General features: G+C 42.7%; 2 protein-coding genes across 2 annotated transcripts in view; both read left to right on the forward strand.

Annotated features, from left to right (window-relative positions):
- The window catches only part of LOC309548377 (uncharacterized protein), a gene marked incomplete at its 3' end in the record, with an annotated part of 387,813 nt that overhangs the window by 139,402 nt on the left and 226,195 nt on the right, over window positions 1-22,216 (forward strand). The gene's annotated exons all lie outside the window — the stretch shown is intronic.
- LOC309547882 (uncharacterized protein) lies at window positions 10,445-11,509 on the forward strand (the record flags this gene model as incomplete). Its single annotated transcript, XM_082247884.1, has 1 exon — window positions 10,445-11,509. One exon carries the CDS (start codon window positions 10,445-10,447, stop codon window positions 11,507-11,509), a length of 1,065 nt encoding a protein of 354 aa, XP_082104010.1.

Raw genomic sequence — 22,216 nt, forward strand, 5'->3', positions numbered from 1 at the left:
TATGACCAGAGTAACTGTTGGTGTGAATGAGCCCTAAAGGTGACCATACACTATACAATCTGATTGTAAAATCTCCTTTCCATCTTCCATCAGCTACATAGTACAAGGATCTGCCCAACCCCCATACACAATGAATGGAATGTTTGGGTGTGTCCTCCTATTACATTGTTTTGGGAAATCTAAAGAAGATTGTACAATCAGATTGTATAGTGTGTGGCCAGCGTTAGGCTTGTGTGTTCTATTCCAGAATCCCTCCAATATGTCACCCACTTCCTGTGTTCCCTGTACTGCCCCTCCCCCATAGTGACATCACATATTCTCTCCTGTGTCCCCTCCCCCACACCACCAATATGAGAATGTATGTTATACCGTGCATGCAGAAGATGGAGCGTGTGATGTCATGTGCCTCGTCTCACACATGCGTCGTACAACATTCCTTTCATCTCCTGCAAGATCTCCGGGAGAAAGTTTTCCCCAAGAAATGAGTGTCATGGCGTCCAGCACATGTAGAAGATGAAGTGTATGAGGTGATCCCCCGGTGTGTGCAATATGAGAGTCCTGAGAGATGTGAGAGCTCAGCTCCGGATCTCTCTGAAGACACCGGTGTGATCGGGGGAGGAAGGAAGAGGACACAAGAAAGGGAAAGCTGCTCATACACTAGGAGATTATTGGAGGAGAATTTGGAGAAATCTTCTCACTACATTCCATGGATTGATGAATGGCGCTCAGAAGGAGTTCAACATTTCATTTCCTTTTATCATCTCATTCTGGAATGAATGGAATTTACTGAATGAAAACCACATTCACTGCTAGAAATTCATTCCTTCCCCATCCTGCTCCTCCCAATCTTCTCCTCACTGCGCTCAATAATCAACATTGATTTCCCCTCCACCAACCAGAAGAACATCCAACAAACCTTCTTCAAATTACAAATCTAAACATTTAGTGAATCAGTACTGCTTGGACCTCGATTAAGGAGACGTTCCCCGAAAGCTTGTCCTGAAAATTGTATGTAAGTGCAAATAAAGATAAGTATCACCGACAGAAATCGATTGTCTCTGTCACAAGTGCACTCATATGGCTCCAATCACCTCAAGCAAATCTGGAATGAGATTTTACTGGTGTGATCTCAGACAATGAGGGGAGGGGTCCTCTTTGTGACACCCCCTCCCCCGCACTGTTTGTAGTCAGTGTGGCCCTAGGGTATGTGTGGGAGGGGCCCCCTATGAGGAAGTTGGCTCACAATGTGATTGGAGTCTTCCCAGATCCATAGTGCAGACACAGAACGGCCCTCACACCTCTCAGCCAGGACAAGAAGCCTCCATCTTCCATCGGGGACACGGAGGAGAGACAGAGAAGATCCTCACACAGGTCAGAGCAGAATCAGCTTCATGTCTACAGTCTGCACATTGCAGGCCTAGGACCCCCCACAAGGTGGAATGACACTTTAAGGTGAACTTTCCCCTGATTGTGGACACTTGTGAGCAGGAGGAAGAGAAGCCGAGAGTTGGGAGAGATTTCCCCCTTCATGTCCGGTCACCGTGCTGGGAAGAGTCAGAAGTCACCCAACCATAGAAGAGTCATCAGAGGAGCTCCACATCAACCTCCAGACCAGGACACCATCAGCCAGGTATTCATCTCCCAATTCACCCACTTCTCCCCATCCACCCCACTATCCCCCCTGTCCACAACTCTGTCCCCTCACTGTCCCATTGCCTACACCTCTTTCCCCCCAACTGCTTCCCTATCCACCCCCACCACTGAGCACAAGTACCTCCTGTCTCCCAACTGAGCAACTCTGTTCCCTCTTTTTCCTACTAATCACTAATGCCCAACATTTCCCCTCAGTGATCACCAATTTATTTTTCATTAACTGTAAACAAAAGCAGGCTTCCCTCCCCCACACTGACCACAGATAATGGGCATTTTTTCCTCATACTGCCCCTCCCCCCCCCCCACACACACACTTCCCTGCCCCCTCACTGTCCCCCTGTCCTGTGTGTGGTGTGGGGGTGTACATGGATAGTGGGAAGAGGGAGTAACACAAGGATTCTAGCTTGTAGGGTAGATGGAGGAACCCCAGAAGTGTGTGCTGATTACTAGACTCCCCAACCGTTAGACTGGCCACACATTATACAATTTTCCTGTTCAATCTCCTGTAGATAACCTTTATCTATGTGGTGTAAAGACCGGCCTGACTGCATACAAACTGAAAGTGTTTGAGTATGACCTCATATTATATGGTTTTGGTAAATCTGAAGGAAAGTTGTACAAAAAAATTGTATAATGTATGTCCAGCCTTAGAGTTTCCCAGATTGTATGTAAGATCTGTATCTACTTGAGACTGGTAAGCCAGCTAGATCTGGGTGGAGTCTCCCTCTAGAGGTGGCCGGAGTATTTCAGACTGTGCCAAGTCTATAACAGCTGATTCTATTGGCTAACAATAATCTCCTCTCCTACACACTACAAGGTCCTCGCCTTGTTTTCTAGTTCCCGTGGGCTTCCATCCTTGTCATGTGTGTGGCAGTGGTGGGATAATAGAGTGTGTGTGCTGTTATACAGCTCTTACCCCTGTCTGGACTGGGAACTTGGGGTTCTCCCTACAATCTGCCAGCATGCTGGGTGATTTCTGTGGATATGCAACAGAAGGTGATACCCCGTGTGTTGTCTGACCTCCCACATCCCTGTACCCCGATACCATAGTCTGTAACGTCAGATAGATGGCATTTTTCCCTCCCTTTCCTATGGCTGAACATTGTTTTCATCCTGCTGACCACACCCCCAAATCATTTGTCCCCCGACCAGCAGTCTAAGGGGCACTATGACTATTATATTGTGCTGACCGCTCTACTCTATATATTGTGTTGTACATTACATAGTGCTGACCAGAGTGTTTGTTGCCCCCACAGTGGTGGTAGTTTCTTATTAATGAAGGTCTTCTTTATGGTCGGCTCAGAGAAGGTTTCAGCTCTCTTCCCGTATTCTGTGTTATTTTCAGAGTTAGTATTGTTTGTGTTACAAAGACCCGCATTCTGCACCTATTTGGGACATATTCATGACGTTGTTATCCAATAAGGTGACCTTACTTTTTGGCCATCACTGTGACTAAAAGGTCACAAGGATGTTTTGAGACCAAGGATCTCCTTTTTACCCAAACTGATCTCTGCTTTTCTCCTTAACGGACAGATTGCATTACCCTCCCTGTGTCTGGCACTAGTTCCCCCCGAGTAGATCTCTCACCATTGTCTGGATGTGGGGGGGACGGTCGGGATTCACCTCTTAGAAAATGCTTTTTATGCAGATAGATTCCCTGTTTGATATTCCAGAAGGTCCTAAAAGAGGTTCTCCATATTCCAGATCCACTATTACTAAGTGTATTTTATAGGTTCTAAGTGAATTCAATGAATTGTTTTGCAGGTCTATGAGTTGTGTGATAAAGTGCCTCCTTTTCCCATTACAGCCCACTCTACTACAGTAGGGAGCACTTCTTGGACGTTTTATCATCAGGTTTCTGTGTCTCTGCTCTAGTGTTGGGTGATTTTTTCTGGCCAAGCAAAAGTTCAGCCCAAACAGCGCCTGTTTGTCCACTCGGCGAACATCCAAATTTTCTGTGCAGTCGGCGGGATGCCCCCCCCCCCGAGCACTCAGTTATTATGTTGTTAAAGAGCGGGGCTGGGAAGCTGGTTATACTGGGATGGTGGGCGCACCTACAAGCATCATCCCGGTACCATTATTATCAGCCAGCGATTACCTACAAAGAAGAAGTGATCTGAGTGGCTAATTAGCCACTCAATCACTTCTGCGGGTGCCTCTCCAGGGCTCTTTGGTCCCATTGTGGAGGCTGGGAGTGATGCGGCCTGGGACAGAGAGAGGAACTGACGTTGTTCCCCTCTCTCTGTAACCCCGGAATCTGGGAGCGACGAGTATTCTTCACTTCCGGTTCCGCCCCTTTGTTTACTTGGCCACCAGCAGCCAGAGCAGCAGCCGATTGGACCAATCTCGATCCGATTGGCTGCATGGGGGGCCAGATGAGAGATTTGGGGTCTAATAGACCCCAAATCTCTCCATAAAGAGGACTTGTCACAACCTAAGCTATCACATGGGATGTTTTTCATCCCTTGTGAGGGCAATAAAGTTTGTGCAAAAATAAATGTAAAAAAAGTATAAAAATTTTTTGTATAAAGTAATCAAAATAAAAAAAAAATCTAAAGTGCCACCGTTCCACTGTGCTTACGTGCAAATGTGAACGCATTTGTTCCCCCTGCAGGCATATGTAAACGGTGATCGCACCACACATGTGAGGTATTGTAGCGAATGTCAGAGCGAGAGCATTAATTCTATCACCCGACCTCCTGTGCCACTCTAAAATGGTAACCTGTAAGGCCTCTTGCACACGATACTCCTGTTTGAGCATCTCGCGGCTTGAAAATGCTCAGTACAGCTTTTTGAGCTAAAATACAGCCCATTAATTGTAATGTGCCTATGCACACAGGTGCGTAAACAAGCGCTGTGCATTCTTTAGTAAGAACAAAATAGAAAAATCTGAATTTTTGGTCAGTAATTTAAGCCTCAATGCACGCAAATACTTGCGAATACTCTCAAATACATACAAAAAAAAAGGTCTGGAAAAAGTAGATGCTCAAACAGGAGTATTGTGTGCAAGATGCCTAAAGGTGTTTAAAGCTTCGCCTATGGAGAATTTTTTTTTTCCATAAACAATTTATTGAAAGAATCAAAGAGGATATACAGGGTATACATTTAACCATACAGAAATCAGAACAATATGCATAAAGGAGAGTAGCACTAAAAACAACACACGAGGCTATACTCTAACTCGGGTTTGGTGGGATCCAGACAGAGTAAGTAGCCTATGAAGAATTTTAAGCACCATGGTTTGCCACCATTCCACAGACAGACGCAATTTTAAAGAGTGACACGTTGGGTATCTATTTACTCAACGTAACATCATCTTTCACATTATGCAAAATAATTGGGCTAACTTTACTGTTTTTTTGTTTTTTTTTATTCATGAATGTTTTCCCCAAAAATTGTGGTTGAAAAACTGCTGCGCAAATACCGTGTGACACGAAAAATTGCAACAACCATTTTATTTTCTAGGGTCTTTGTTAAAAAACATATATAATGTTTGGGGGTTCGAAGTAATTTTCTAGCAAAAAAAAAGTAGACTTTTACATATAGGAGCAAAGTGTCAGAATAGGTTTGGGCAGGAGGTGGTTAACAATGAACAAGTCATAAGCTGCCGGCCCCCCCCCCCCCGCCCTGAACCATAGTAGGCCACAGACCCTCAAAATGGGGGGGGGTAGTTTGGGGCAGGGGGGGCTCTGCCCACCTTAATAGGGACAAGGGTCTCTTCCTGATAAACCTGGGCAGCAGTTGTGGGAGTATGCGGGCAGGGGGCTTATCAGAATATGGGGCCCACAGATTCCCCCCCCCCGCCCCCCTCCATATGAATGACTAATTTACCAAAAAAGTGTCAGAAATAAGTAAAATCAGTACACAGGTTTTTGGTTCGTCACTAACGGCTGCCCGCGGAATGCCTGCTGGGGCATGCTGGGTCGGTGACGTCACACACTCCTTACCTATTTAGGAACTGTCAATCGGAGGAGCAGACATTCGGAATGTCAGCCTTCCTCGTAGGCGGAGTGTTTTTTCCTTTTTTTTGGGGTCCGGCGGTGCGGCAGGCGTCATGATTGACGATGAATCTGCATCAGGGGACATTGTTTTTTTTTGTAATTAAATTAAATTTAAACATTTTAAATGTTTTTTTTTTTTTTTTTTAAAAGGACTTGTCAAAAACCTGTGTACTGCTTTGATCTATTTTTGACACTTCTTATGAATAAGTATGGGGTACCCCATACTCATTCACATAGGGGGGCCGGGATCTGGGGCTTCCAGATTCTGATAAACCACCTGCCCACAGACCCCCACAAGCACAACCCATGGTTGTTGGGAAGAGGCCCTAGCCCCATCAACACAGTAATAAGGTGCCTTGGGGTGGGGGGGGGCAATATTCTCCCTGCCCCAAAGCACCCACCTCCCGTGTTGAGCGTATGTGGCATGCTATGGTTCAGAAGAGGGGGGCCTGCCAGGCAGCATGCTCACAAAATGGATCCGGTATGGATTTTGAAGAGAACCCACAACATTTTTTTTTTATTTTGGCCCCACACCATTTTTTTTGTATTACCAGGTGCCGGCAATAGCTTGCATCCGTCAAGTACATTTAAATGTCATTTTTTTTTTTGTTTGTTTAGAAATGTTAGTTTTTCTGCAGCAGGTTCTATACACGGTACAGATGTGCTACTTTACAGGCAGACTAAGGGCACCCACCAGGCACTATACAGTTGTGTTCAAAATTATTCAACCCCCAATGCTGTAAAGGGTTTTAGGGAATTTAGTGTACATTTGTAATTGTATTCAGAATGAAATCCTACAAGGACTTCTTAAAGAACCATATGCAACTAAAATGACATCAATTGGTTTTGTAATACAGTAGTAAATGTTTCTTTTGTGAATTCTTCATTGACACAATTATTCAACCCCTTAAAGACTACCACTCTGAAGAACAGAGGTTCATTGAAGTGTTTTCAATCAGGTATTGAAAACACCTGTGGATGTCAGGGAGCAGCAATAAAGCCTAATAAGCACCGATTAGGCAGCTTTAAAATGACTGTGATACTCAGCTCCTTCTAGACATTTACTGGTGTGGTTACAAACATGGTGAAGTCAAGAGAATGGTCCAGGAAGACAAGAGAAGAGATGATTACTCTTCACAGGAAGGGCAATGGCTATAAGAAGATTGCAAAGATGTTAAACATACCAAGAGACACCATAGGAAGCATCATTCACAAATTCAAGGCAAAGGGCACTGTTGAAACGCTACCTGGTCGTGGCAGAAAGAAGATGCGGACTTCGACTGCTGTGCGCTACCTGAAGCGTAGAGTGGAGAAAAGTCCCCGTGTGACTGCTGAGGAACTGAGAAAAGATTTGTCAGATGTGGGTACTGAAGTTTCTGCTCAGACAATACGGCGCACACTGCGTAATGAAGGCCTCCATGCCAGAACTCCCAGACGCACCACCTTGCTGTCTCCAAAGAATAAGAAGAGTCGACTGCAGTATGCCAAAAGTCATGTGGACCAACCACAGAAGTTTTGGGATAGTGTTCTGTGGACTGATGAAACAAAATTAGAACTGTTTGGGCCCATGGATCAACTCTATGTTTGGAGGAGGAAGAACAAGGCCTATGAAGAAAAGAACACCTTGCCTACTGTGAAGCATGGAGGGGGGGGGGGGGGCAATCATGCTTTGGGGCTGTTTTGCTTCTGCAGGTACAGGGAAGCTTCAGCGTGTGCATGATACCATGAATTCTCTTCAGTAACAGGAGATATTGGATGACAATGTGATGCAGTCCGTCACAAACCTGAGACTTGGGAGACGTTGGACCTTTCAACAGGACAATGATCCCAAGCATACCTCCAAGTCCACTAGAGCATGGTTGCAGATTAAAGGCTGGAACATTTTGGAGTGGCCATCACAGTCACCAGACTTAAATCCGATTGAGAACCTCTGGTGGGACTTAAAGAAAGCAGTTGCAGTGCACAAGCCTAAGCTGACTGAAGTGGAGGCTTTTGCCCATGACGAATGGGCGAAGATACCCGTAGATCGCTGCAAGACACTTGTGTCAAGCTATGCTTCACGTTTAAAAGCTGTTATAACTGTAAAAGGATGTTGTACTAAGTACTAAGATTGAATGTCACTTGGGGGTTGAATAAAACTGATGATGATGTGAGCACAGAAAAGACATTTGTGGTTATTTCATTATAAATGTTATGTTATATTTGTCTGACCTACACCGGTCTCTTTGATTTAATTGTAAGCAGGATGACTGAATGATCAAAATCAATGCCAAACTGAACAAAACAATCAATTTCAGTGGGGGTTGAATCATTTTGAACACAACTGTATTTAGAGGAATTTTTCATTTTTACTGTTTCACTTTAAGCATCATTAAAATCACTTCTCCTTTAAAAACTATTGTTTTTCAAAAAAATGTTTGCATGTTTTGCATTGGTACGTGTCCCCAGTTCATCCATTTTGTTCACCCACCCATGAAACCTCTGCTGCAGCCAGAACTCATTCATTTAGTGGCGGTATCTCTACTGCGGCTAAATGACAGCTTCCAGTTTGGTGGGTAGGATGCTGGCAGCCACCACCATCCTAACAACCAATGACGACATGCAGTCTGACCACCTGTATCCGAGCAACCTATAACACTGCACCGTACAATGTCACTGGGTTCTAGGACACAGGTGGCCAGGAATATGTGATTTAGGGATGAAGTATTGACATTTAGTCAATTTAGTGAATAACATCACATGGGAGCCCCTTACTCTACTTTCAGCTGTCAGCTTGCGAAATGTAATTTGCAGTGAGATTCTGTGGGAAAAAGATAGTCTGGTTGGTCTTCATAATTTTCTGGAGGGATCTACTTTGCTAGTATGCCATTTTTGGTATAATTTTTGTTATCATATTTTTTTGTTGCGGGGGGGGGTGCTGTTTGGACTTTATCATTGTGCTGTGTGGTGTTTATATTGTAAATGAGTAACTGAACATACTATGTACCCCTTACTCATTCATGTAGGGGGAGCAGGATATCTGGGAGCCTCCTTTTTTTTATAGGGGGCTTCCAGATTCTGATAATTCCCCGCTGCAGACCCTCATAACCACTTGGGCAGAGTTGTGGTGGAGAGGCCCTGTCCATACTAAAATGAGGACATGGTGCTTAGCTAGGGTGCCTCTGTCAGGGTACCCTTCTCATGTAGAGGGCATGTGGCCTGATATGGTCCAGTGCAGATTCCACATCCAGGTGCCCCCCACCACTTCAGTTGGGCAGCCACTCATCAGCCAATCATTTATTGAAGAGACATTTATTAATGAGATCTACAGCCAGGTCAGGTGACAATGTATTCTTGCATGATGCCTGAATAAAGATGAAGTCAGCCAGCATGTCACACCCTTTACATATCCCATCACTTCCTTACCAATCCAAACAAACACATGACACCCCCATTCCTTCTGAAATGGGAAGAGATTTGGGTCATACATTCACCCAGACAGAAAGATATCATATCCTATTCTTTACTCACAAATCCTCCTTTCCCAGCAGTGTCCAGGAGTCCGGATATAACATTCTGACCAGATGGTATACAGTCCCCACTCTTTTACTCAAGCATTTTCCCCACAACCTCTCCTTCCTGTTAGAGGTGAAATAAGGCCAGGAGAACTCTATTACATATATTCTGGGAATGTCCTCTGATACGCATTTTGGAGAGAAATTCAAAGATAACAAACATCTAACCAGAATATGACCCCCCTTTCTAAGACCCGATAAAAAAGAATGACTGCTCATTCCCCTTATAGGTGTGGTCAGATCTTCTATCCCACTGAAATGGAGAGGCGTGGATCCCCTACAGTGTGTCTGTGGATTTCCAGGGTTAGTAAGATCTCACCACATTCCTGAAGTGCAAGGAAGATAATTAGGAATAATTAGCTTTGAAAATGAAGAGAATTGATTTTCAAGATTTGCCTCCTTTTGATTCCAAAGATGTTTGCATTTAAGTCTGCAATTTTTAGAATTTTAAACACACTTGCTGAATACACCTAGATTGTAAGCTCTAAGGAACAGGGTCGTCCAATTCCTTCAGTATTGAATTGTATTGTAACTGTATTGTCTTCCCTCATTGTAAAGCGCTGCACAAACTGCTGGCGCTATATAAATCCTGTATAATAATAATACACCTGTAAATAAAAACCCAACCACATCCCCCATCACTATGAAGCAAATTTCTCTGAATGAGAACAAAGAATGAGATTCTCCTGCTGGAAATTGTAATAAACTGTCTATTTTATCAGCCAATGGTAATAATATAGTGTCCGCAGTAAAATGAAATACAAATATTTAAACCTGTATAATATTGTACATATTTTTTCTATATACAGTATTAGATATATTTAATAATGAATGTTCATTAAAAAGAAACTTTATTCAGTCGTTTTTTTTTTTAAGAATTCTGACTTTTTTATTTTTTTGTACAGGTGGATTTATGAACCAAGTTTTCGATCATTTTGGACTTCATCAATTCAGCTGAGTCACATGGCAAATGAGCCATATGGGTGTCTTATGTGACTGAAAGTCTTAATCACAATTCACTGGAGGATTCACACAGGACACAAGACATATCCGTGTTCTAAAGGAACAAATGCTTTGGATCTTCAACATTGATCCAGCCTCAGAAGACAACAGGAGAGAAGTAGTTTCAGTGTTCTGGAAGTGACAATGGCTTTACAGTAAAGTTCAACCCATATATACATAAGAGAAGTAATTTCAGAAGATATTTATTGTTTGGGATGTGATAAACGTTTTACAATGGAAGCAAAACATGTCACACACCAGAAGGTTTACAATGGAGATAAGGCATATCAATGTTCTGAATGTGATAAAGCTTTTACAACAAAGAGTAATCTTATCACACACCAGAGGATTCACACTGGAGAGAAGCCATATCATTGTTTTGAATGTGATAAAGCTTTTACAACAAAGGGTCATCTTATCATACACCAGATGATTCACACTGGAGAGAAGCCATATCATTGTTCTGAATGTGGCAAAGCTTTTACAACCAAGCAAGAACTTATCACACACCAGAGGGTTCACACTGGAGAGAAGCCATATTATTGTTCTGAATGTGGCAAATCTTTTACAAAAAAGGGTAATCTTATCACACACCAGAAGTTTCACACTGGAGAGAAGCCATATCATTGTTCTGAATGTGTCAAAGTGTTCACAACCAAGGAAAAACTTATCAGACACCAGAGGGTTCACAGTGGAGAGAAGCCATATCATTGTTCTGAATGTGGCACATCTTTTACAACAAAGGGTAATCTTATCAGACACCAGAAGTTTCACACTGGAGAGAAGCCGTATCATTGTTCTGAATGTGTCAAAGTGTTTACAACCAAGGAAAAACTTATCACACACCAGAGGGTTCACAGTGGAGAGAAGCCATATCATTGTTCTGAATGTGGCAAATCTTTTACAACAAAGGGTTATCTTATCATACACCAGAGGATTCACACTGGAGAGAAGCCATATCAGTGTTCTGAATGTGGCAAAGTGTTTACAACCAAGCAAGAACTTATCACACACCAGAGGGTTCACAGTGGAGAGAAGCCATATCATTGTTCTGAATGTGGCAAATCTTTTACAACAAAGGGTTATCTTATCATACACCAGAGGATTCACACTGGAGAGAAGCCATATCAGTGTTCTGAATGTGGCAAAGCTTTTATACGGAAGTCAGAGCTTATCAGTCACCACAGAGTTCACACTGGAAAGAAGCCATATCAGTGTTCTGAATGTGGCAAAGCTTTTACACAGAAGTCAAACTTCAGCAAACACCAGAGGATTCACAGTGGGGAGAAGACATTTTAGTGCTCTGAATGTGACAAAGCTAATGTTGGGCTAATATATCACCAGAGGATTAACAAGCTTTAGCTGCAGAGAGGATATCCTGGAAAAAGGGGACATTACATAGGTGCCATTAGTTTCACGACCCCAATCTCCTTCCACAATCTAGGGAAGAATTGAAAAGATAAAATGCTACTTTAAAAAAATACAAACTAACATCTGTGAGAAAACAGGAATGTAATGGATGGATGCATTGAGTTCAGTGTTTATGTCCATCAGAAACACACCTTAAAGGCCGGTGAATATTTCAGTTTGACATTTTTTTTCAGATAAGCACCAATAATTGAACGGTTTTTCTCACGATTCTCATCTTCCATCTTTTTTTTTTTTTACTGAAAATAACAAATCTATAGACATAACAGGTAATAAAACGATGTTGCAGAGGAAACTCTGGGAATGATAATGACAGATTGCATTACACATTAAGTTAGCAGACTTCCTGTTGTTGGTCTTATGTATGAATTGTGTTCTGATATTTACTGTCCTGCTGTAAAAGGTGTAAATGATTGCCCACATCTTTCCTGTAGTAGCCGGGACTACAATCTCATATTAGGAATATTAGTATGGTACCTACCCAAGTGATTTATGTTTTTGGGATTTGGGAGAAACATTTCACATGGTTTCTTAAATTCCATTAATGACACCTACAAGGGGAGTCTCACTTCACTAACAATAGGAGAGCCAATCACAAGCCAGTAACGTTTCATGGTTTATCAATGTAATTGCATCAATTCCCCCCATAGCTGTACTTTAGGTTATGTTGCCCCTCCCATATCTGTAAGGGAAAGCCCCAATTTCTCCCAATACTCCCCTGGCCTTCCAGTGAGAAGAAACATTTTCTCTGGAGTGGAAATGTTTTATGCAGTGATGCCTTCATAGACGGGATGGGGAATCTAAGTAATCTAAGATAATTGGGATGAACCCGTGTACTGGAGTCATGGATCAGATAACCAATGAGACCATTGATGTTATAGCAGAGCTGACAGCAGAAGTGTCTCCATCACCTAAGGTGGTGTCACAGAACTGCATGGCTGCTGACTATCTCTGGGAAGCTCAAGGTGGAGTCTACAATCTGGTGTCACATAGAGAGTGTTGTACATTTATAATAACTGTATAGCCTCAATCCTCTAGTGGGATTTTTAGATCATTAATTACAACATAATTAAAAGTTGCCACAAAAAGCTTTATTAGTACAATGCATGTAAAAGAAACATTTGTGCTCAGATAAAATACCAAAGTGGTTGCAAGTAGTAATATGGATGAATGTAGAGAAATAACCACATTTATCTGTCCTAAGGACTCGTGTGGGAGTCTTTCTCTGTCCACTTTGGTATTTTATCTGAGCACAAATGTTTCTTTTACATGCATCGTACTAATAAATCCTTTTGTAGTAACTTTTAATTATGTTGTAATTAATGATCTAAAAATCTCCCTAGAGGGTTATTTCTATACAGTTCAGTTACAGGGGATGTGGGCATTGCTATCTATCCCCTCCTAACAGCAATCTGTACCTCACTATACATTTATTTTATATCATGAGGATCTCAGAAGGAGACATCTACACAAGGTAAAGGAGATCCAACTGTCCCCTGGATGGGAGGAAGTGGAATCCATTTTCTTGGATGGGTTTAGTTGGAACTTGGTTGAGTAATATGGGGGGTTTCCTTCTTAAGCCTTTAGTTACTATTATAGTTTTGATAATAATTTTATACATTGCTGTTGTTGTTTCTTGATTTTACTTTTTTACGCACATGATTAAATTCACATTATAGGCCTGAGGATTAGCTAAAACCCCAAACATTATATATTTTCTGAAAGCAGAGACCCTGGAGAATAAAATGGGGGTAGTTGTCATTTTTTATGTCACACAATATTAGCACAGCTGTTTATCAAATGCATATTTTCTGTAAAAATACAGTAAGGGTGATTTTAGGGCACACAAATAAACTTATGACATCATTTCTTTGGTAAAATATAACAGATGAGGTTGTGTTGAGCAAATAAATATCAGACACGTCAAGCTTTAAAAATTGTGCATACTTGGTGACAAACTTCAGTACCTACAGATTGCCCATAGGTGACGCTATACAAACCTTTACAGGTCATCAGTATAAATAGTTATCCATGAATGATGTCCCTAGAGTTATTCCTCTCACTCTGGTGTGTGCAGCGATATGTAAGATGTGTCGTGTGATTGTTGTTTTCCTACATAACCGCACCCAACACTGACATTTCCATATGTATATGGGAACTGGGGGTATAAAATTTGTTTTGTGGTTTGTTTTTTATTTGCAGTGTTTTACTTTATTTTTTAAACTTTAGTTTAGTTGTTCTCCTTCAGGTCCTCTAACCTTGTAGATGGTGACATGTACTTGTTGTGTGAGAATGAGCAGGAGGGGCTCGGGGTTATCTTCTACCCAATGAGCTTGTTATGGATAAAAGATGAAAGTGTCTTCTGGGAATTTACAGGGATTTGGATGTTTAGAGGGTTACATAAGTGGGCTGGGCTGGTATTAATGAGGGGTGTGTCATATGGTAATCAGTTTCCTAACATAGATGATATAAATGGTAAAAAAAAAATATACAGTATCTCACAAAAGTAAGTACACCCCTCTCATTTTTGTTAATATTTTATTCTATCTTTTCATGTGACAACACTGAAGAAATGACACTTTGCTACAATGTAAAGTAGTGAGTGTACAGCTTGTATAACAGTGTAAATTTGCTGTCCCCTGAAAATAACTCAACACACAGCCATTAACCACTTTACCACTGAGTACTTGAATAGTACTGCGGCAAAGTGGCTCGTTCCCGTCTGACGACATAGACCTACGTCGCCAGACTCCTCCCCTGTAGGCGGCGCTCGCGCACCGCCGGAGGCGCGTTCCCGCTGTTTTCATTCACAGCGGGAGTCGGGCCAGGGGAGGAGCAGCGGCAATCGCCGCTGCTCTGCCCCGATCGTCGGGGATCTAGTGTGGAGATCCGCCCGCCTGTGTAAACACAAGCGGGCGGATCTCCTCAGTGACAGGGAGTGACAGATCGGAGTGTTCAGCATAGCTGGACATCCGATCTGTCCCTGTCTCACACAGTCACCTCCCCCCACACACGTCAGTAAGCACCAGGCATACATTAACCCCTCCCTCTCCAATACAATTAACCCCTTCCCTGCCAGTGTCATTTTTACAGTAACAGTGCATATTTATAGCACTGATTACTGCAGTAATGTCACTGGTACCCCCAAAAGTGTAAAAAATGTCAGTCAAGGGTCCGATCTGTCCGCCGCAATGTCGCAGTCCCGCAAAAAAATCGCAGATCGCCGCCATTACTCGTTAAAAAAAAAAAACACCAAAAATGACATAAATCTTTCCCTTTGTTATTAAACGCAATAACTTTTGCGCAAACCAATCAAAATACGCTTATTGCGATTTTTTTTTTTACCAAACATGGGTAGCAGAAAACAAATTGGCCAAAAATTAAAAAAAAAATTGTTTTTTACATCTTTTTTGGGGGGAATTTCATATAAAAAAATGTTAAAAATATTGTTATTTTTTCAAAATAAACGCTCTTTTTTTGTTTATAGCGCAAAAATTAAAAATCGCACAGGTGATAAAATACCACCAAAAGAAAGCTCTGTTTGTGGGAAAAAAAGGACGTCAATTTCGTTTGGGTACAGCGTCGCACGACTGTGCAATTGTCAGTTAAAGTCACACAGCGCCGAATCGCAAAAAGTGGCCCAGACGTAAGACAGCAAAATGCTCTAGTGGTAAAGTGGTTAATGTCTGAACCGCTGGCAACAAAAGTGAGTACACCCCTAAGTGACAATGTCCAAATTGGGCCCAAAGTGTCAATATTTTGTGTGGCCACCATTATTTTCCAGCACTGCCTTAACCCTCTTGGGCATGGAGTTCACCAGAGCTTCAAAGGTTGTCACTGGAGTCCTCTTCCCCTCCTCCATGATGACATCACAGAGCTGGTGGATGTTAGAGACCTTGCGCTCCTCCCCCTTCTGTTTGAGGATTCCCCACAGGTACCCAATAGGGTTTAGGTCTGGAGACATGCTTGGCCAGTCCATCACCTTTACCCTCAGCTTCTTTAGCAAGGCAGTGGTCATCTTGGAGGTGTTTGGAGTTGTTATCAAGTTGGAATGCTGCCCTGTGGCCCAGTCTCTGAAGGGAGGGGATCATGCTTTGTTTCAGTATGTCACAGTACATGTTGGCATTCATGGTTCCCTCAATGAACTGTAGCTCCCCAGTGCCGGCAGCACTCATGCAGCCCCAGACCATGACACTCCCACCACCATGCTTGACTGTAGGAAGACACACTTGTCTTTGTACTCCTCACCTGGTTGCTGCCACACACGCCTGACACCATCTGACACCAAATAAGTTTATCTTATGCCCCGTACACACGTGCAGATTATCTGAAGACTTTTGTCTTCAGATTTACCTTTTCTATGTAGTGCAAGGGCCTGCCAGATTGCATACAAATTGAAAGTGTTTAGGTTTGACCTCATATTATATGGTTTTGGTAAATCTACAGACAAAAGTCTTCAGATAATCTGCACGTGTGTACGGGGCATAAGTCTCATCATACCACAGGACATGGTGTGTGCGCGTATGGTCTGAGCACTGACAGGCTGACCCCCACACCCCTTCAACCTTCACAGCAATGCTGGCAGCACTCCTACGTCTATTTCCCAAAGACAACCTCTGGGTATAGCGCTGAGCACGGCACTCAACTTCTTTTGTCGGCCATGGGTTCTGTTCTGGGTAGAACCTGTCCTGTTAAACCGCTCTATGGTCTTGGCCACTGTGCTGCAGCTCAGTTTCAGGGTATTGGCAATCTTCTTAGAGCCTATGCCATCTTTATGTAAAGCAACATTTTTTTTTTCAGCTCCTCAGACAGTTCTTTGCCAGGAGGTGCCATGTTGAACTTCCAGTGACCAGTATGAGAGAGTGAGAGTGATAACACCAAATTTTTGTGAGATATTGTATGTTTGAAATGTAAGCTATCTATCTCTTTTCTTCTGTTGTAAAAGTGTTACATATATATGATTAATAAAGTTGGATTTTATTTTCACCGCACAATACTGTGGTCTGGGTTCTTCTACAACACATCCACCCAAAAATGTAATCTTCCAGTTATAGAAGTCTGGTATAATCGGCGACGGCAATTTTTGCGGTGCTGGGAGAGGACTCAGGTGCTGGCCGGGATGAGAGAGCGTGGAGGAGCCATGGGGATGGTAGCAGCGGCAGCCACTCCGGCCACCTCTCCCCCTGTGGAATTCAGCAGAGGGGTGGGGCCACCGTCCACATCCCCACCATGGGGGACAGCCATGGTGGGGATGTGGACGGTGGCCCCACCCCTAGAGAGCTGGAGGTGGCAGAAGGCACTGCAGAGCGGAGTCATCTCATAGCTAGCAACCCGCCTTGTGTGTAGCAGGTCAGTGTGTGATCCCCAGCCCAGCAGTTTAGTGTCACTCTGCTTTAATCTACAGGTCCTTCTCAAAAAATGAGCATATTGCGATAAAGTTCATTATTTTCTGTAATGTACTGATAAACATTAGACTTTCGTATATTTTAGATTCATTACACACAACTGAAGTAGTGCAAGCCTTTTATTGTTTTAATATTGATGATTTTGGCATACAGCTCATGAAAAACCAAAATTCCTATCTAAAAAAATTAGCATATTTCATCCGACCAATAAAAAAAAAAGTGTTTTTAATACAAAAAAAGTCAACCTTCAAATAATTCTGTTCAGTTATGCACTCAATACTTGGTCAGGAATCCTTTTGCAGAAATGACTGCTTCAATGCGGCGTGGCATGGAGGCGATCAGCCTGTGGCACTGCTGAGGTGTTATGGAGGCCCAGGATGCTTCGATAGCGGCCATCCAGAGTGTTGGGTCTTGCGTCTCTCAACTTTCTCTTCACAACATCCCACAGATTCTCTATGGGGTTCAGGTCAGGAGAGTTGGCAGGCCAATTGAGCATAGTAATACCATGGTCAGTAAACCATTTACCAGTGGTTTTGGCACTGTGAGCAGGTGCCAGGTCGTGCTGAAAAATGAAATCTTCATCTCCATAAAGCTTTTCAGCAGATGGAAGCATGAAGCGCTCCAAAATCTCCTGATAGCTAGCTGCATTGATTCTGCCCTTGATAAAACACAGTGGACCAACACCAGCAGCTGACATGGCACCCCAGACCATCACTGACTGTGGGTACTTGACACTAGACTTCAGGCATTTTGGCTTTCCCTCTCCACAGTCTTCCTCCAGACTCTGGCACCTTGATTTCCGAATGACATGCAAAATTTGCTTTCATCCGAAAAAAGTACTTTGGACCACTGAGCAACAGTCCAGTGCTGCTTCCCTGTAGCCCAGGTCAGGCGCTTCTGCCGCTGTTTCTGGTTCAAAAGTGGCTTGACCTGGGGAATGCGGCACCTGTAGCCCATTTCCTGCACGCGCCTGTACACGGTGGCTCTAGATGTTTCTACTCCAGACTCAGTCCACTGCTTCCGCAGGTCCCCCAAGGTCTGGAATCGGTCCTTCTCCACAATCTTCCTCAGGGTCAGGGTCACCTCTTCTCGTTGTGCAGCGTTTTCTGCCACACTTTTTCCTTCCCACAGACTTCCCACTGAGGTGCCTTGATACAGCACTCTGGGAACAGCCTATTCGTTCAGAAGTTTCTTTCTGTGTCTTACCCTCTTGCTTGAGGGTGTCAATGATGACCTTCTGGACAGCAGTCAGTTCGGCAGTCTTACCCATGATTGCGGTTTTGAGTAATGAACCAGGCTGGAAGTTTTTAAAAGCCTCAGGAATCTTTTGCAGGTGTTTAGAGTTAATTAGTTGATTCAGATGATTAGGTTAATAGCTTTTCTAGAGAACCTTTTCATGATATGCTAATTTTTTGAGATAGGAATTTTGGGTTTTCATGAGCTGTATGCCAAAATCATCAATATTAAAAACAATAAAAGGCTTGCACTACTTCAGTTGTGTGTAATGAATCTAAAATATATGAAAGTCTAATGTTTATCAGTACATTACAGAAAATAATGAACTTTATCACAATATGCTCATTTTTTGAGAAGGACCTGTATACCAGCAAGGCTGAGTGTTCCTGCCCATTGCCCATCCACCAGGTGCTATTCCCTATCCCATATCTAATAACCCTGATTTCTATATACATAGTGAGTGCTATTCCCTATATACTGTATAAGACTGATATGTGTACACTGAGTGCTGGTACCTACCTGCATATATAACACTGACATCTTTATCCGGAGTGCCACTCAGTGTACAGATATCAGTGTTATATATAGAGAAGATTCGGGGTGTCTGGCTGTGCAGGGTGGGGGATCCCAGCTACTTACAGATCCTATAGGGTTGTGCTACATGGTGATGAATGAAGGACTGCTCAGATCATAAATAAGCTACTGCCCCTCCCCCTATGTCACCTATCCGAAGCATTCAGCACTCTATTCACCTAACGGAGATCACCCTTTCTAGAATGAGATTCCGATGGACTCCTTCCTAAGATTTGGATGATGTGTGAGAGTGTAAAAAGTGAAAGATAAAATCATCATTATTGAGTCTAATAGTGGTGATCAGAAAGAGAAATGGTGGAGTATGAATATGTATTGATTACAGAACTGTGAATCATAGAACTGATCCAGATCAATACACTCCTCCTCACACTGGGGAACCTCTTATCCTGCAAGTCAGTAAATGGTTCACAGTAATGGACTTGAGATCCGGGGACTATCAAGTATCCATGAGTGATGATAATCAATAGAAGACGGCTTTTATGTGCCCCCTGGGGTTTTCCCAGTTTGTTTGCATGTCCCAGGGGATTATTGGTGCATCGGATGCTTTTCATAATGGAACGAAATGTTATTTATGTCCCCCTGCTAGACAGCAGAGCCAGGTTGTGACCTCACTTTTCTCTGCACTGTATAAGGAATTCAGATTGGTCACCACCCTGCCCCCTCCTGTGACTGAACAAAGAAGAAGAAACTGTCACTACTGCCCCTCCCCCTCCAGTGTGACTATAGCACAGTGAGTAGATGGTAGTTAAAAAAAAATACCAAAATTTTATATATTTTTTTTAAGCAGAGGCCCTGTAGAATAAAAAGATGGTGGTTGCAATTTTTTCGGTCACACAATATCTGTGCAACTTTCTATCAGTTCTACATTTTCAGTAAACTATACGTTCCAATAAATGTCAGTGCAGACAAAGCACAATATAATTAGAGATGTATAGAACTGTTCGCCGGCAAACAGTTCCCGGCGAACTTAGCATGTTCGCGTTCGCCGCTGCCGGCGAACATATGCGATGTTCGGTCCGCCCCCCATAAGACATCATTGAGGCAAACTTTGACTCTGAACTTTACAGTCAGCAGACACATTTCCAGCCAATCAGCGTACCTCCCTCCCACACCCTCCCACCTCCTATAAATAAGCAAGGGCAGCATCCATCTTAGATCATTCTGAAGCAGTGTGTGTAGTGAGAGTAGGGAGAGCTGCTGCTGCTGCTGCTGCTGTTAAGCTAGGGACAGTTAGTCAGTGTTCCTGGTCTTGCAGTGTTCTTGGTCCACTACTGCTGTAATATCAGCACCCCAAAAAGCCCTTCTAAGGGCTGGTATTTGTGTTTTTTTTTTTTTTTATACATATATATATATATATATATATATATATATATATACCTAGCGTCCCCAAAAGCCCTTTTAAGGGCTGGTAATTGAGTTGTTTCTTCATATATATATATATATCTATATCTATCTAGTGTCCCCAAAAGCCCTTTTAAGGGCTGGTAATTGAGGATTTTTTTATTTATATATATACATATATATATATATATATATATATATAGTGTCCCCAAAAGCCCTTTTAAGGGCTGGTAAGGTAATAGATTTTTTTCTTTATATATATATATATATATATTGTACACTGCAGTTGCCTGCCCGCTGTGTGTGAGAGGCCACAGACCTACCACAGACTGTACTGTGTGCACACCACACTCATTTCGGGTGGCACAGGCACAGTACCTGGCATTTTAAAAAATATTTTTTTTTTCCTCTGTCATAATTGCAGTGAGTGCTGTGTCAGGTCCACAGAGTGCACTGTACCCACTGCAGTGCACTGCCCACCACTGATATATATACGTTGGCACAGCATCTTGTTGCAATAAATTGAAAAAAAAAAATATTTTTTATTATTGCAGTTGCCTGGGCTGCCAGTGACTGTCAGGTCCACAGAGTGTACTGTGCCCACTGCAGTGCCACTGTGTGCCCACCCACCACTGATATATAAGGTGGCACAGCAGCTTGCAAAGTAAAAAAAAAATATATATTTTTTTAAATTGCAGTTGCCTGGGTGCCAGTGACTGCTGTCAAGTCCACAGAGAGTGTACTGTGCCACTGCCCACCCACCACTGATATATAAAGTGGCACAGCAGCTTGCAAAGTAAAAAAAATATATATATATATTTTTTAAATTGCAGTTGCCTGGGTGCCAGTGACTGCTGCCAGGTCCACAGAGAGTGTACTGTGCCACTGCCCACCCACCACTGATATATATGCCTGCAAGAGAAAAAGCCAGCCGCAGAGAAGCCGTATTCCTGAAAATATAAGAAAAATGCTTTTTTTTAGGGGTTCTGGACATGCTACAGAGCTGAAACTTGACAGGTACACTTTTTAGACCCCCCAGACACTAAATACAAAAAATGACATGCCTGCCTAAAAAAATGCCCGATAAATGCCTGCAAGAGAAAAAGACAGCCGCAGAGAAGCCGTATTCCTGAAAATATAAGAAAAATGCTGTTTTTTAGGGGTTCTGGACATGCTACAGAGCTGAAACTTGACAGGTACACTTTTTAGACCCCCCAGACACTAAATACAAAAAATGACATGCCTGCCTAAAAAAATGCCCGATAAATGCCTGCAAGAGAAAAAGACAGCCGCAGAGAAGCCGTATTCCTGAAAATATAAGAAAAATGCTGTTTTTTAGGGGTTCTGGACATGCTACAGAGCTGAAACTTGACAGGTACACTTTTTAGACCCCCCAGACACTAAATACAAAAAATGACATGCCTGCCTAAAAAAATGCCCGCTAAATGCCTGCAAGAGAAAAAGCCAGCCGCAGAGAAGCCATATTCCTGAAAATATAAGAAAAATGCTGTTTTTTAGGGGTTCTGGACATGCTACAGAGCTGAAACTTCACAGGTACACTTTTTAGACCCCCCAGATGCTAAATCCAAAGAAATTTTTTATTTTTATTTTTTTTTAATTTTTCCAATAATTGGCTCTCTATCAAAAAATTATAATTTTTAAGAACTTTTTTTTGCGTGATCCCTCTCCGGCATGCCACAGTCCAGGTGTTAGTCCCCTTGAAACAACTTTTCCATTACTATTGTGGCCAGAAAGAGTCCCTGTGTGTTTTAAAATTCGCCTGCCTATTGAAGTCTATGGCGGTTCGCCCGGTTCGCCGGTTCGCGAACATTTGCCGATGTTCGCGTTCGCCGTTCGCGAACCGCGAATTTTAGGTTCGCGACATCACTAAATATAATACCACATTGTTTGTACAAAATAAAAGATGAAGTTGTGTGTAGTAAAAGGATACAAATCCTGTGTGTGTCCATGAGACTGGGAGAATTACAGCACCCAAAATTAT

The sequence above is a fragment of the Pelophylax lessonae genome (genome assembly GCF_965119305.1).
Source record: "Pelophylax lessonae genome assembly, chromosome: 2".
Classification (NCBI taxonomy): domain Eukaryota; kingdom Metazoa; phylum Chordata; class Amphibia; order Anura; family Ranidae; genus Pelophylax; species Pelophylax lessonae.